Raw genomic sequence first — 16851 nt, 5'->3', positions numbered from 1 at the left:
TTATTAAATAATGCTATCAGTTGATGTGTTTTATTGTGCTCAGAATTATCACTTATCAGGAGGGATAATTTGTTCTCATACTTTACTCCTGTACGTGAGTAAAAACATGTCTTTTAATTGTTTGTTAGGTTTGTAGATCTTTGCTATATTTGTAATGTCTGGAGCCACATTAATTTTTAAAGTGCTTGATGGTTAAATAACCATGAAGAAATTCTCAGAGAATGCAGGAGGTTGAGACCAGCCTGGCCAACATGGTGAAACCCTGTCTCTACTAAAAATACAAAAATGAACCGGGCATAGTGGTGGGCGCCTGTAATCCCAGCTACTCAGGAGGCTAAGGCAGGACAATCGCTTGAACCCGAGAGGCGGAGGTTGCAGTGAGCTGAGATTGTGCCTCTGCCTGGGTGACAAAGTGAGATTCCATTTAAAAAAAAAAAAAAAAATATATATATATATATATATATATATATCAGAGAATGGAAAGATTTTAAATTGATCTTGGTGTTAACTGGAAAGGTTAATGCTAGGGGCCAAATCTGATATAAACAAGTTTGGGAATAGTCTCCTGCCATTAGATCTTGAATGCATAAGTACCATGCTTGTAATCCATCAACAGCATTTTCCCCAAAAGGTTTGCCTCTTGATTTTTTTCTTTTCCCCAGAATGTTCAGTGACATGGTAAGGACTTATTTTTTTAGAATCCACACACATATAAAACAGCTTGACTTTATAAAGACATACTTGTTTAAAAAAAAAAAAAAAGGAACTCAAGTATTAGATTACTGTTTTTATATTTTGTTTTTTTGAATAGAAAAGGACATCATAACAAAGGTTAAAAACAGAGGTAAGGTATTAGGCTCAGCTGACAAAATTAGTTCATTTGACCGTTTTTTCAAGGTTGAACAATCTCAGCCAATAACTGCAAGACCATAACTATAAGCAAATAACCACCCACCACCCCCCCCACACACATACACAAAAGCCTTTTACTAAATGTGACAAGATATGTCATGAAAATAAAGTTAGATTCTCTGATGAGGAGAGCTGATTATGAAGACTGGGACTTGCTTAATGTTAGCTCATATTATGAAAATCATAGCATAAAGGTACATTATATTTTTAAAACTTATTAATTAATGACCTTCCTTCACCAAGAACATCCTCCTGCCACCACACCATCAAGCCTTATTTCATTGATAGGTTTATGCATGTCATCTTGTGTGCTTCTGGAACGTAAGCCTCCCCGGGCAATCTTTCCAATTTATTCCTAGCATAAATCCACAGCCTGAAGTCTTAGCATGCATTTATATTGTTGTTAGACATCATCCCTACTGCAATAATGCCCTAATGCTGACAACTCTCTAAATGGAAAGCAAGCAGTGTAACAATATGATCATGCACACCACATGCCTATGTGTGCCAGGTACTATGGTTAATATTTCAAATATTTTAACTCCCATAAACCTTAACAACTGTATGGAGTAGGTGGTATCATTCTTACTCTACAATGAGAAAACTGAGGTTTAGGGAGGTTAAACCCATGTTTTTCTTACTGCACTTCCACAGATATGGGCGTTAGTCTTAGGGCTTGCTGGCTACAGAGGGAATTTTTGTCCTAAATAGTCCCAGTTAGCCACAGGTTTTATTAGTCCTTGTTTCCTTGGTATTTTCTTGCCATCTATTATTGTCACTGCTGTTACGGTGACTCACTCTAGCAATCTTTTCCCCTCAACCACCCTCTTCTAACTTGTATATCTAAGAGAGGTCACCAGGCTTGTTAGAACTTTGGGTAAGAGGCAGTGAGCAAACACAGTGAGGGGCAGGGGGCGTGAGCAGGCATGCAGGGAACTTATATGTGAGACTTGAATGGGGAATCCGACATAACTCAGTGTTCTGAGGAGTCTTGTCAGGCTGCTGGAAATTTTTGATATTCTAGGTTAGTTTACCTTAACACATCCTATCACAAACAGAAGGGGTTGGTTTATATATGTGAAGATAGACATGTAGGTAGGTGTGCGTAGTAAGAAAAATTGCAATGGAGAAAGCATCTTAATTCTTAATTATTTTTCACAGGTCATGAAGAACACTGAAGAAACGTCAAAGTGAACCAAATCATTGTTTTTATTTTACAGAGGCAGAAAATGAAACACCACTAGGTAAAAGAATTAAAAATTTAATCCTTTATTTCTTAAATAAAACGCTTGTGTAACTCATATCACGAACCATAATCCATTCTGCTGCAAGGTGTGTGTGCTTCTGTAATGTGCATCAGTCCATCGGCAACTGCTAAGTAGGGGGTGATACCAGTATAATTTGAAGTCACATTGGTTCAACATGACTCTCCCCAGAAAGCTGATGTGCTGAAGCAACCAGAGGCAAATGTTCACACACCTAGAGAGAAACCCTAAGGGATATATGAAGATCTTATGAAAAAGGATGAAAATCCTTTAAGTGCAAGGAGTAGCTGGCTTAGTGGCTTCAAAACCACCTCATTCCTGCTGTTATCTGAGAAGCTGCAAGTACTGATGAAAAAACTGAGAAGACATTTCACCTGGCAATTAGAAAAAAGCACTGACTGATGGATACCTCTGTATCATTCTTTCAATATTGATGAAAATGCTTTCTACTAAAAGTGACTGATTTCAAGGATCTGTCTCTCAAAGGAAGAAACAAAAACCCAAAAGTTTGACTGCAAAAAATTGATTAATTCTGGGTGCAAATAACTGGAAATTTAGGATTGTTATTACACAGGTCACAACGTTCCAAACCTATTTCCCTTGTAATTTTTAGTGCATGATTTTTCAGAATGCAGTTTTTATCTTTTTAGGTGCAACATTAAGAACTGTTTGGTCAGAACAATTTAGTTTCTCCAGTTTTTTCTACTTAAGTTACATGGGGGAAAAAAGCAATAGTAACTTTAAGGAAGTGTGAAAATAAAGTCTTGGAGCAGTGGAAAAGTCTGGGGCTGGTAAATGGCTTAGGCAGAAGCGCTTGCACCGGCCAAACATAACAGCCCATCTCTGAACTATGTCCTTGTCAAGGCTGGGATGCACGCTGGCTTCTCTACACAGTCTGGCCCAGTGTAGGCGCTGTGAATTCAGTGTGTCACTAGTGTCACCAATTCATTCATCACCCACCATTCATTCATTTCACAAACACATGAGGGTAAGACACTGAGACAGAGTACACAAAATGAAAAGCTCTCACATAATTTTAATAGACTTTGTTGTTAGAAGTTTTAGATTTTCAGAAAAACTGAGCAGATAGTACAGAGTTCCCCTATGCTTCCCCCCACCCCAGGCCTTTATTATTAACATCTTGCACTAGTGTGGTATACTTGTTTAACCAATATTCACACATTTTTACTTTCTTTTTTGAGACAAAGTCTCACTCTGTCACCCAGGCTAGCTGAAGCCTATAATTTACATGAAGGGTCCTCTTTTTGTTGTATGTCTTTATGGATTTTGACAAATATATAATGTCATGTATCCACTATTATAGTGTTGTATACAGTAGTTTCACCACCCTAAAAATCTCTACTCCATGTATTTACCCCTCCCTCTCCACTGAACCTCTGGCAACCAGTCTTTACTAACTTTGCTTTCTCCAGGATGTCATGTATTTGAAATCAAATAGTATGTAGCCTTTCAGACTAACTTCTTTCACTTAGCAGTATACACTTAAAAGTTCCTCTATGACTTGTGATTAAATACCACCCCCCCTTTTTTTTTTTAAAAAAAAGCTAGGCCATATGTTTTTTGTTTTGTTTTTTTTTTTTTGGTGGTTTAAAAATTTACTGTGGCAAAATGTACATAAGATTTAAATTTTAACCATTTTGAAGTTAGTTTAAAGGCATTAAATACATTCGTTATATGTACCAGTCACCACTATGCACCTCCGGAACTTTTTCATGATCCCACACTGATCTCTGTGCCCCTTAAACAATAAATTCCCATTCCCTCCTGCCCCCTGTGACAAAAAGTAATATTTGTTCTACTTTGTCTCTATGAATCTCACTAGTCTAGGTACCTCACATAAGTGGATTCATATAGTATTGTCCTTTTGTGATTTACTTCACTTAATGTCTTAAAGGTTCATCCATGATGTAGTATGTAGCAGAATTTCCTTTTTATGGCTGAATAATATTCCATTGTATGGATATAACACATTTTGTCTATCCATTCATCTGTTGGGTATTTGGGTTGTTTCTACCTTTTGACTACTGTGAATAATGCTGCAGTGAACACTGGTATACAAATATACCCTCAAGCCCCTGCTTTCAATTATTTTGTATATATACCCAGAAATGCAATTGCTGAATCAAATGACAATTCTATATTTAATTGGAAAATCACCATACTGTTTTCTACAGCAGCTGCATACCACTGTATATTTCCATCAGTAATAAGAGTTCCAATTTCTCCACATCTTTGCCAACACTTGTGTGTTTAATAAGACACAGTGGGTATGAAGTGGTATCTCAATGTGGTTTTGATTTGCATTTCCTTACTGTTTATAGTGATGCTAAGCATTTTTTCATGTGCTCATTGGCTATCTGCATGTCCTCTCTGGAGATCTATCCAAATCCTTTGCCATTTTTTAAATCAGGTTTTTACGTTGTTATTGCATTTTGGGAGTTATGTATGTATTCTGGATGTTTAATCCTTATTAGGTATGTGAACTGCATATATTTCCTCCCACTCCATAGGTAATCTTTTTACTCTGTTGATAGTGTCCTTTGATGCACAAAATTTTAAAATTTTAATGAAGTACAATTTGCCTATTTTTTCTTTTGTTGTCTGTGAATTTGGTGTCATATCCAAGAAACCATTGCCACATCCTAAGAGTTTTATGGTTTTAGCTCTCACATTTAGGTCTTTGGTCCATTTTGAGTTAATTTTTGCAAATGAGTGAGGTTGCAACTTTGTTCTTTAGCCATGTGGTTATCCAGCTTTACCATCACTGTTTGTTGAAAAAACTATCCTTTGAATAGCCTTGGCACCCTTGTCAAAAATCATTTAGCACATATGAGAGGGTTTATTTCTAGGTTCTCCAGTCTATCCCATTGGTCTGTCCGTCTGCCTTTATGCCAGAATCACATTGTTTTGATTATTTTGTGTATATACTGTAGCATTATAGTAAGTTTTAAACTCTGCAGGTGTAAGTCCTCCAATTTGTTCTTCTTTCTCAAGACTGATTTGGCTATTTGGGATCCCTTCAGATTCCATATGAAATTCAGGATGGGTTTTTCTATTTCTGCAAAAAAAAAAAAATCCTAGGATTCTGATAGAGATTTTTGTAGTGAATCTGTACATCACTTTGAGTAGTACTGACATATTAACATTAGATTTTCCAATCCATGAACATGAGATGTGTTTCCGTTTATTTTTATCTTTATTGAAGCAATGTTTTGTAGTTTTCATTGTACAAGCCATTCACCACCCACCTTGGGTAAGCTAATTTCTGTGCATTTTATTCTTTTTGGGCTATGGTAAATGGGACTGCTCTTGTAATTTCCTTCTCAGGTTGTTCATTGTTAGTGTATAGGAATGCACCTGATTTTTGTGGTTTGACTTTGTATCCTGCTACCTTACTAAATTAACAGTTATTTATTTTTTGGTGTGGAATCTTTCGGGTTGTCTAAAGATCATATCATTTGTGAACACATAGGATTTTACTTCTTACTTTCCATCTTGGATGTCTTTATTTTTCTAGCTCAGGCTAGAACTCCTAGTACTGTGTAGAATAGGAATGGTGAAATGAGCATTGTTGTCTTGATCTTAGAGGAAAAACTTCCACCACTAAGTATGGTGTCTACCGTGGGCTTTTCATATCTGGCTTTTATTATGTTGAGGTAGTTTCCTCTTATCCCTCATTTGTTGAGTGTTATTAATCACAAGAGCCTGCTGGATTTTGTCAAATGCTTTGTCTGCATCAATTGAGATGATCATCTGGTTGTTCTTGCTTCGTTCTGTTCATGTAGTATATTATATTGATTTTTGTATGTTGAACCATCCTTGCATTCCAGGAATTCATTCCATTTGGTAGTGGTGTACAATCCTTTTAATATGCTGCTAAATTCAGTTTCCTAGTATTGACAAGTGTTGAATCAGTCATCATAAGGAATAACTGGTCTGTAATCTTTTCTTGTAGCATCTTTGTCTGGCGTCAGCATCAGAATGAATTAGGCAGCGTCCTTCCTCTTCAATTTTTGGGAAAAGTTTGAGAGGGATTGGGGCTATTTCTTCTTATTTGGTAGAATTCACAAGTGAAAACCATCAGGTCCAGCGCATTTTTTCCAGGAGAATTTTGATTACTAATTCAATTACCTTACTGGTTATAGTTCTATTCAGATTTTTAAATTTTTTTCAAAGTTCAGCAGTGGTATGTTTTGCATTTCTAGGAATTTGACCATTTCATCTAGATTGTCGAAGGTATTCTTTTATAACCCTTTTCATTTTTCCAGAATCTAGAGTGCTGTTCCCATTTTCATTTATTTTAGCAATTGAGTCTTCCTTTTTTTCTTAGTCTATCTAGACATAGGCTTTCCAACTTTATGGTCTTTTAAAGAATTTGTAGTTTACTGATTTTTCTCTAGTGTTTCTAATCTTTATTCAATTTATTATATCTGTTCTAATCTTTATTATTTCCTTCCATCTGCTAGCTTTGGATTTAGTGTGTTTTTCCCCCTCTCCTTAAGTTGTAAAGTCAGGTTGTTGACATGAGATGTTTTTTGTTTTTTAATGTAAGCATTTATGTCTATAAATTTCCCTTTTAGCAGTGCTTTCACTGCATCCTATAAATTTTGGAATGTTGCATTTTTCTCTTTTTAATTTCCCTTGTGATTTCTTCTTTGACCCATTGGTTGAGTGTTTTGTTTAATTTCCACAAGTTTGTGAATTTTCCAATTTTCCTTTTGTTACTGATTTCTAACTACATCCTGTTGTGGTTCAAAAATGCACCGTATCTTCTTCACTTCTTTGTGTGTGCTATGTATCTTTTAAAACTATGGAGGCTTGATTTGTTGTTTCTGCTTTCAATGATCCCACCTCAAGTTTGCTGATTCTTTCTTCTACCTGCTTATATCTGCTGCTGAACCCCTGTAGTGAAAATCTCATTAATTATACTTTTCTTTTCCAGAATTTTTTTATAATGCCTATCTCTGTTGATATTCTGATTTTGTTCATGTATCATTTTCCTGATTTCCTTTAATTCCTTGTTCATGCTTTCCTTTAGTTCTTTGGGCATATTTGAGTTGTTTTAAAGTATATGTCTAGTTTAATGTCCTTCATTAGGACAATGTCAATTAATTTTGATCTTTTGAATGCGCATTATTTTCCTGTTCCTTTGTATGGTTTGTGATTTTTTTCCTTGAGAGTTGGATATTCACTATTATAATATGGTAACTCTAGGTATGAGATTCTTTCCTTTCCCCATGGTTTTCTGGTTCATTTATTTTTATTTTTAAAAGCTGTCATCCATTTGTTTTGAGAGTTTTCCAAATTATTTTTATAAAAGACTATTCCTTTTATGTGTGATCACTGAAGACTCTCTTCCTTTTATGTCATGTTCAGCTATTTTGACATAAATTCCCTTGAATGCTAGGAGCTATCCTAGATTTTACAAATCAGCTTTGTGCCAGGTAATCCTTCAATACTTACTTTGGCCTGCTTTTGGGCTTAGGGACCAGAGCAAGGTGAAAGCTTGGGTCTTAGAACTTTCTGGACAAGTGTTTTCCCTGGGCATGCATGTCGCATTTTAAATCCCCTCTGTATATATAACTGTTCTTAATTTCCCAAAGTCTTACCCCAGATTCTCCTCTGGGCCTCAGTTGTTCTACTTTATGTTTACACCCATAACCTCTTGACCCATGCACCTGTGGTTCTTTGCAGCTTTTATAAGCAGTGCCCACCCTACCAGTTAGGCAAAACAAAGATGTGACCTTGTGTCAGTCCTTCAGGTATCCCCAGACAGGTTAGAAAAAAATGTACACAGTAATTTGCAAAAAAAGTCTAGTATGTTTTCTCCAGTTCAAGGGAGGGGCCTGGGCTTCTGCTGCTTTAAGACTGCCACAATGTAGGGAGGGGTTGGGGCAAGAGCCACTAAAAAGTCACAAAATTTTCCTACCATTCTGAAGATGATTGGGCATTCTTTTGGTTGCTGTAAACCTTTGACTGTTTTCCAAAGCTCTAACAGAGTTCGTTCAGACAGTTGCTTTTTTTTTTTAGACAGTCTTGCTCCATCGCCCAGGCTGGAGTGCAGTGGCAGGATCTCGGCTCACTGCAAGCTCTGCCTCCCAGTTTCACAACATTCTCCTGCCTCAGCCTCCCGAGTAGCTGGGACTACAGGCGCCCGCCACCACGCCTGGCTAATTTTTTGTACTTTCAGTAGAGATGGGGTTTCACTGTGTTAGCCAGGATGGTCTTGATCTCCTCGTCTCGGCCTCCCAAAGTGCTGGAATTACAGGCGTGAGCCACCGCACCCAGCCTCTTTTTTTTTTTTAATGTTTTGATGGGCAAACACAAGCTTGCAGCTTCCTAGTCCGCCAATTTTGCTGATGTCGCTGGGGTCAATTATGTTTTATTCCTCCCTATAATTTTATTTCAAGACCTTGAATAGAGTATGTTTATTAAGTATAGTGATTAAATTTTAGTTAGTCATAATTAGAAAAATGTCAATGGTCTCAAAATTCTCAATCTGATAATTTGCATTTAAAAGCAACATTAATAAATATATTTTCTTTCAATTTCTTCTAAATTAATCAATCTTGCCTGTTTTTGCTGGCTAACAGTCACTATATAGCAAAAACTTTTATAAATCTGTTTTAAGAATTGAAAGTTTCTGGCTGGGCACAGTGGCTCACGCCTGTAATCCCAGCACTTTGGGAGGCTGAGGCAGGCAGATCACCTGAGGTCGGAGTCTGAGGCCAGCCTGACCAACACAGAGAAACCCCATCTCTACTAAAAATACAAAATTAAAATTAGTCAGGCGTGGTGGCGCATGCCTGTAATCCCAGCTACTCGGGAGGCTGAGGCAGGAGAATCACTTGAACCCAGGAGGTGGAGGTTGCAATGAGTCGAGATTGTGCCATTACACTCCAGCCTGGGCAACAAAAGTGAAACTCTCTCAAAAAAAAAAAAAAAAAGAAAAGTTTCCATACCAAAATATTAAGTGATACTTATTGGCTTCTGCCAGTTTCCTACTTTGTAGTAGCACACGTTCTCGTAACCTGTCTTCAGTTGTAGCATAGAGCAGAAGTTAAATATATAACAAAAATAACATATTTTGCAAATATTTGATTATTCTTCCCTACATAGGGTCAATATTAAAGTAACTTTCTGGTACCACGTTCTTTATATCGTATTCATTTTGTTCATTTAACAAGGATATTATTACTAATGCTTATTTTATTATTTTAGGATTTTCATTAAGCCAACTCATACCCAGTTTCTACAAATGAAAATCAAGTCAATCATCTAAAATTTCATGATTTCTTCCCATCAAGAGGATCTGGAGTCTTCTGTTCCCATTAAAACTGAATTTATGGCAGTGCAAACCTGGGCCAGACTGGGTATAAAATGACAAAAGCACATTTATATTCTTAAAAATTTCTGCAGATTGCATAGAAAGTTCTCAGATTTGTAAAAGTTTATTTCTATTGTAATTCTTTGCTTGTTCACTTTGTTAAATTTGCAATATAAACTAGTTGCACGTCTTTTGCTATCTGGCCTCGTAGGTTGAGGGTTAGGGTTTGCTTTAAGCAAAACTGAGATAACTGTAATGTGAATTGGCCTACTAGATTGCCCACTTTTATCAATCTGCAAGGGTGGATCTATTTCTAGGTCTTAATTTCAAGGTTTATTTTCCCTCTTCCTTAGATTTTACTTGGATCAAAGGGCATGGAAATATATTCCTTGCTTAAGCCTTATACAAAGGAAACTAGCCCCAGAGATTATTTTGCTTTGAAAGTATGTATATGAAATAAGTATTTTTAAATGTCTTGATTAAATAAAGCGTTCTATGATCTGATCGTCAGCTCAGTATGTAGACTAAGGGTACACCTTTACTTCTCTTTTTTATGCTCACATTTATTTCATGTGATCATTTTCAGTTTCACAGAGGACTACAATGATTGTCATCTCTAGGAATTTAGTTTGTTTTTAGCTAATACTCCTTTAATGCTTCTAAGACAAGCCTTTCAAAATTGTAATAAATGAGTTACACAGTTTTAACTTTGGTTAAATTACTATTTCCCTTCCTCACAGAACTTCAGGGCCTCTGAGAGGCAGGGAGGATGACTTTTGTTCTTATCAATACTACTATTGTTTCTATTAGGTCAACTTTTCCCTTTTTACTTTGCACTAAGTTTACAACCATGTGACTAAATGATTTTACTGTTCATAACAAGCTCCAAAGGCTCAGCTATAAAAAGGAACGCTTTAACAACATCAAATATTATATGAAATTATCCTGTATCAGACTCTTTGAGAAGAAGCAAAACATTTTATATGAGTATTAATTTGTTTAAAATAATCCATTCAATTCTAAAGCTCATTTTGTTCATATTTTCAGTTTTAAAAATCCCTTTTCCTCTACTATTCAACCAATTCTGGTTAATATCAGGGACAATAAAGTTTAAAAAATATTTGCCTTATGGGCTATATGAGCACATTCAAGGACTAAAATTTTGAGGTATTTTGATAATAGCTAAATAGCAAGAGCTAAATATAAATATTCACAGATGAAAAGTTTTGACAAATTTTTCTTTGGACTTTCCTCAGGAACTAGGATTTAGAATAACCATAAATTAAAGGAATCTTCCAAGCATTTTTATCATATATATATATAAATAGCAAGAGAAAAATATTTTCAGTTTTAAAAAAAGGATAAAAGTGACAAAAAAGGAAAAGCAGGAATAATGCTAATACATTTGGCTTTACTTACCTTGCAAGTGTTCTGCTGTCCTGTTAGAACAAACCACTGACTGTTACAAAAGTAACATTAGTTACATCATACTGTATTAGGTGGAATATGCTAATTTCTCTCTTGTAAAACAGTCTGGAGGTGGATAGTCCACGCCACTTATGGTGTTTCTTCAACGAGGTTGTACAGGGACCAGGATCCTTCTGTTGTTTTTCTTCTACAATGGTGTGTTGCCTCCTCTTCAGGGTCCAAGATGGCTCACTACCAGATCCACATTCCAAGCAAGAGGATGGAGAAAGGGGCAAATAAATGGTCATGCCATTTTAAGGACACAAATCATTTCCCCTCACATTCCATTATCCAGAACACAGTCATACCTGCACAGGAGACTGGGAAATGTAGTCTTTATTCTAGGAGGCATACCCAATTGAAAAATCAAAGGTTCTATCATTATGTGAAAAGGAAAGAATGGATATTGAGGGAAAATTGGTGCTCTCTGCACATCTCTTATTTAGATACTTGTATAGAAATTCAAACTTGAAAATCATTCTACTGGGAATATGACAGGAATGACTAGCTGACATACCAACTATTCTGGGTTTTCGTTTATAAAGGATTAGTTTACCTCCTTTGTTCATCCAAAAGCAATGAAATGCAAAACATTACCTGAATGAGTTCCAAGCTATGTTTTATTGGTATAAAACCAAAATAAGATGATGTAATACTCTGGTCTACCAGTTAAGCTATTTAGACCTGGGTGAAAAAAAATTATTTTTAAGGAAAAAAGAAAAATGCTTTACTTATAGTAAAATACTGATTAGTCTTGTCAATTTATCTGACCAAAACAAAAATAGTTCTTTATCAAATAAGTAAAAAGTAATAATACTGTTACTTCTGAAAAAATTCATAAAACTGAAAGGCAGAGAAAAATTTCTCAAGCCATCAGTATATTTTTCTCCTTTATTAAGGGAGAAAAAAGGTCTTCATGATTCTGCTAAAAGACATCACCTAACAATGCAAGGGGTAGTCAGGGAATGTCTTAAATCTATATCCTATTGATGAATCCCCTTTTGCTCTTCCTATGCAGGAAGACTATTTAAGGTCATGTTACACAGCAGCTACATGATCTGGTGCAACACAACTATAATCAGTTTGCTTCTGCCTGATGCAAAAGCTCTCAACTCCTAGTCAGTGTTATGTCCAAAGTTGTCCTTCATCTAATATATTAAAAACTACCCTCATGTGATCTTAGAGCATCAATCAAAGCTACAAAAAAGATATATCTAAAGTTATTTTTGTTTGAAATACACATAGCCCAAGTTTCCATTTTCTGAAAAAGGCAGAACCCAAAAGTTACATATTATGAAAGCCACTTTAATTATTATTTAGATGACCCCAGATGTATGAGTGCCATTATTGTTGTATAGCTATGAAACAGATCATCATCTTTTACCTCATTACATTTCCTCAATATAAAGTTCCCAGTGACTATCCGATCACATCCAATTTCTCCATTTCCAAAGAAGCCGAATAAGGGAACACTAGGAAAAAACTTTCTAAACGCATCAGCCTCAACATTCCCTTTGGCTCTGTAATACTGAAAGCCCCTGCCAACGCATGCAAACATGAAGCCAATGGTGTTCTGCTCTGGAATGTTGGCCGCTTTGAGGCGCTGCATCGCAGCCTCAGCAGTCTTCTCATCACTGACGTCCTCGTTGAGGAGCACAGTGGCACTCTGGATTCGGTGTCCACTAAATGACAGTCCAACCACACCTGAGGCATCAATATCCAGAGGGTTCCTGGAAAATTCAGAAAAGTGGCAATATCTCATGAAACATTAAAATTTTTAAGTATAGAAGCAAAATCCTCCTGATTCACTGATGGGAGGCTGCTGCCTTTAGCAGCCTATGGTTAATCTGAGGCTCACCCTCACAGATGGGTAAAAAATCAAACTATTAAAATTAATATATAAAAAATGCACAAGGCAGATCAAGAGAAGCCACCATTTTTTTCAGTCACAAATACAAAGGGGCAATGCACATCCATAATGATTTCTGAAACCCATATTTGGTTATTAGAAGGTACAGTTTCCTTACCTTTCCGACTTCCTTAAAAGGAATGTTATAATTTTATTAATATACACAAAGATATCCACTAAACGAAGCCTTCTGCTATTGTTTACATTAACATCTCTTCCCCCTCACTTCAGCTGTCAAATTCTGAAAGATGTGTATTAAAAATATAATAACGGAGGGTGATTTTATTTTAGAGATAGGGTTCTCTGTTAGCTAGGCTGAAGTGCAGTGGCACAATCATAGCTCACTGCAGCCTCAAACTCCTGGGATAAAGCAATGCTCCTGCCTGAGTCTCTCAAGTAGCTGGGGTTACAGATACATGCCACCACACCTGGCTAATTTGTAAACATTTTGTAGAGATAGGGTCTCACTATGTTGTTCAGACTGGTCTCAAACTCCTGGGCTCAAGCAATCCTCCTGCCTCAGCCTCCCAAAGTTCTGGGATTACAGGCATGAGCCACTGCACTCAGTCTTAGAGGATAATTTTAAAAACCTATTAACTCCAGAAGTTTTAGCTTTATGTCTAGTCCACTAGAAAATATGATTATGTTATTTTTTGTCTTGTTTATTGCTTTGAGTCTAGAGTTCAGCTTAATTTGATGGTAAAAACTCATGCTTTGTTTTTGTTTGTATTCATCTGGTTTTTTTAAAAAATGAAATATTTTATCCTTACAAAAGAAAATACAACATTGATAAAAGTTATAAAGCATAATATAGTGAACATCCACTAGGGGATAAACAAGTATTCTATCATGCTTCCAACATCTGAATCTATAAAATGGGCAAGATTCACTGGATTAGTGAGAAACTAAGACACAAAAAGGTTAAGTGACTAAGGTAATAAGGCTAGCTAGTAGTAAAACAAGTTTGTGAGGGGCAAAATCCATCTTCTTAAGTCCTCTGCTGCTCTTAAAACTTTATCACATTTCCTCTTTGGTACAGAATTGTTAATATACATTGTCAATCTTGCCTCAAAGAATTATACACCTTCCTTTTGGGGCACTGGGTCAGTTGGGTTATCTGGACTTTATCAAAATGGAGCCCTCATTTACTCAAAGGTTTCTCTTAACTGCTGACAGAGTATGAAGACCACATTAAAATTAATGGGTCATGTGAAGAGTAATGATTGGGGTGGGGGGTGTTTCTCATATTAGGTATAAAAAGTAGATGATATACAAATAGCTACACTAACAAGCTAGCGCCTCAGATGTTATAAGTCTGAGTGAGGTATCTGCATTTCAAAGGTAAACTGTATGTTGAATCACCATTGCCCTATCAGTACACAATTTAAGTTAACAGCAAAGACACAGGAAAAATTAGGCAAGAGGGGAAATAACTTAGATAGCCACCAAGAATTCAGCATATGTATGCACAAAATCCAGTGTTTGATATCCTGCCTGGGATTCAATGTACTTGGCCTTCCTCTCTTCCTCCTCCCTGGCAGTCCAGAGACCTCAACTTTAGCTATTTTCCCAGATCTAGCTCATAGAGACTACCAGAAGAGAGACTATAACTAGGATGACTTACATTATTCTTATAGATACTGATCTGCAACAGTCTGTCCCCATGTTACCACTCTAGGATGCAAATATTAAACAGAGTGGAAACAAATACTAGTGTTTACAAGCATTGAGGGTGGGGTAGGGTCTGATTTTCCTGCTGGAAACAAATGATATTTATGTCCACCTAATTGTTTCAAACTCAAAATGATACGTATTTTCATTCAAGATGGAAAGTAAGTAATGGCTCCCAAGACAGAAGAGCAAATATTTTTATCTTTGAAAGCAAAAGCCTTAGTAACAAAAAAGATCCACTATTTTTGAGCTTGAAAAAGCCTTTCAAAAGATCTAATACAGAATTTCCAAAAACCAGTAGGACTTGCAAGACGTTCTGTGGAAAAAAAGGTTTTGTGACCAAACAGATTTGGGAACTGTCACAGGTAATGCTATTCTCCTTCCAGATTTCCACAGCACTGGGCATATTGGAAGCTCTGAGAAGTTTTGCCATAAAGATACACTCTAACCATGTGTTTCCTTTAAAGGAGGAAACTAGAGAGGAGGTGACACATTGAGGTCACACAGAGTACCACATCTGTCAAAGGAAAGATCAACAGGCAATGTCAAATTTTAAGGAGAATGTGACTCCAACTAAGAAGTTCTTGAAGGACAATATATATAAAAACGTAATTATTCAACCGTAAGCAGAATTATGTTCAGTAAGCCCCTTAGCCAATGTCTACTACAAAATGGAATGAACTATTATCTTAATAATTCTTTAAACATGTTTTTTAAATTGTTAACCCCAAAGTGACAAAACCTGAGACCATTTCCCTTCATTTGCAGAGGAAATCAGAAGCATACAAGACATACTTTTCAGAAGTCAGTGATGACAGGTTGTCCACCTGGCCTCCAGCCAAGATGATATTCATATCACTGAAAGTGCTGACTACTTGCTGCAGATAATTACTGGCTCCCACCTTACAGCAATTATAACCAAAGACAAGGACCACACGAAGTTCAGGGTTATCTAAAAGACCTGCAGAGAAATGAAGAGCAACAGTTAAAGACAGCCTTAAAACAGAAATTATTTTATACATGCTGCAAAATGAAATGTTACTGTTAATGACTTGCACTCCTCCTTAAGGGCAATTTAGTGGCTTAAGCTATCAAATTTTCCATTTTTTATTTTTTATTTTATATCCTCTTCAATCTCTGTATCAAGTTTTCAATTTTTTACAAACATTATGCAAAATCTTATTTTTTCCATTAAAAAAATTAAATGGCTATTTGTGTTAATAAATAATACAATCAACACAAATAACGAAGCAGCTATGTACTGAGCAGCAACCCTTGGTGGACCAAGGTGCAAGCTGACTCCCAGTAGGGAACAAAAAAAAAACACTGGTTTACACAGAGCTGTGCTAGCAGCAGTGAGAATTTACAGATTTTTTATTTTTTAAAGGAGAGAAAAGGCGCTAACCACTTATAGTGTGGTGAACAGTGCCCCCTGCCCATGCCAAAGGTATATCCACATCAAACCTCTGGAACCTATGCATGTGAGCTTATTTGGAAAAAGGATCTTTTTTCAATTAATTTTTTTTTTTTTTGGTAGAGATGGGGTCTCACTATGTTAGTAAGGATCTTGAGATTAACTCATCTGGTTTATCCAGGTGGGCTCTAAATCCAATGGCAGTGCCTCATAATGAAAGATATACAAAGGATAGACAGAGAAGAAAAGGCAGTGTGACCACAGAAGCAGAAACTGGAGCAGCAAGAAGAGAAAAACAACAGACTCTCTCCTACAGCCTCCCAAGGTAGCACTACCCCTACTGCCATCTCAGTTTCAGACTTCTGGCCTCCTGAACTGTGCAGAATAAATTTCTCATTTTATGCCACCAAATTTGGGGTACTTTGTTACAGCAACCTAAGAAACTACCACATCACTGAAATACAGGCTTTATTCACCTCCTCCAGGGAAGCAGGTGAGAGTAAAGGCGAATTAGCCTTTGACCTTGCAAAGCAGGAAAATGTTCAATTCTGTGACACAGGAACTGAAAGCTGCTACCACTAGGAGGTGGCAGAGTGTAACAGAGACAGCCTACTCGCTCTGCCCACAGCTCCCAGGTTTCACTGGCAGCTTGTTTATAGACTATCAATTTGATTTTTTTTTTTTTTAAGTTCAGGGATACATGTTCAGGTTTGTTCCATAGGCAAACGTGTGTCATGGGGGTTTGTTGTGCAGATTATTTCATCACGCAGGTAATAAGCCCATTCTCCATTAGTTATTTTTTGTGATCCTCTCCTTCCTCACACCTTCCACCCTCTGGTAGGCCCTAGTGTCTGTTGTGCCCCTC

The 16851-nt window shown here is 36.6% G+C and overlaps 2 protein-coding genes across 4 annotated transcripts in view; one reads left to right on the top strand and one right to left on the bottom strand.

Moving 5' to 3' along the window:
• The window catches only part of NRG4 (neuregulin 4), a 75945-nt gene extending 65751 nt beyond the window's left edge, over nucleotides 1-10194 (top strand). The window contains exons 6-7 of the mRNA XM_054450080.2: nucleotides 2074-2156; nucleotides 9420-10194. Of these exons, the coding sequence (XP_054306055.1) occupies nucleotides 2074-2090 (17 nt within the window). The 3' untranslated portion in view covers nucleotides 2091-2156; nucleotides 9420-10194. The remainder of the gene's footprint in view (nucleotides 1-2073; nucleotides 2157-9419) is intronic.
• Nucleotides 3195-16851, bottom strand: part of FBXO22 (F-box protein 22) — a 39081-nt gene continuing 25424 nt past the window's right edge. The window contains exons 6-9 of one of the 3 annotated variants that reach the window (XR_008494044.2): nucleotides 15368-15533; nucleotides 12377-12722; nucleotides 10945-11184; nucleotides 3195-9567 (exon numbers count right to left, since the gene is read on the bottom strand). Coding sequence is in view for 2 of the 3 variants with exons in the window: in XM_054450078.2 (XP_054306053.1) it covers nucleotides 12305-12722; nucleotides 15368-15533 (584 nt within the window). In the remaining variant the exon portion in view is untranslated. Of the gene's footprint in view, nucleotides 11185-11310; nucleotides 12723-15367; nucleotides 15534-16851 lie in introns of those variants that run through there. The other 2 variants (XM_054450079.2, XM_054450078.2) reach the window with 2 other exon arrangements.

This window comes from Pongo pygmaeus, chromosome 16, assembly GCF_028885625.2.
Source record: "Pongo pygmaeus isolate AG05252 chromosome 16, NHGRI_mPonPyg2-v2.0_pri, whole genome shotgun sequence".
Classification (NCBI taxonomy): Eukaryota; Metazoa; Chordata; class Mammalia; order Primates; family Hominidae; genus Pongo; species Pongo pygmaeus.
Note: the sequence above shows the minus strand (reverse complement) of the source record. Positions and strands in the feature narration are given on the sequence as shown.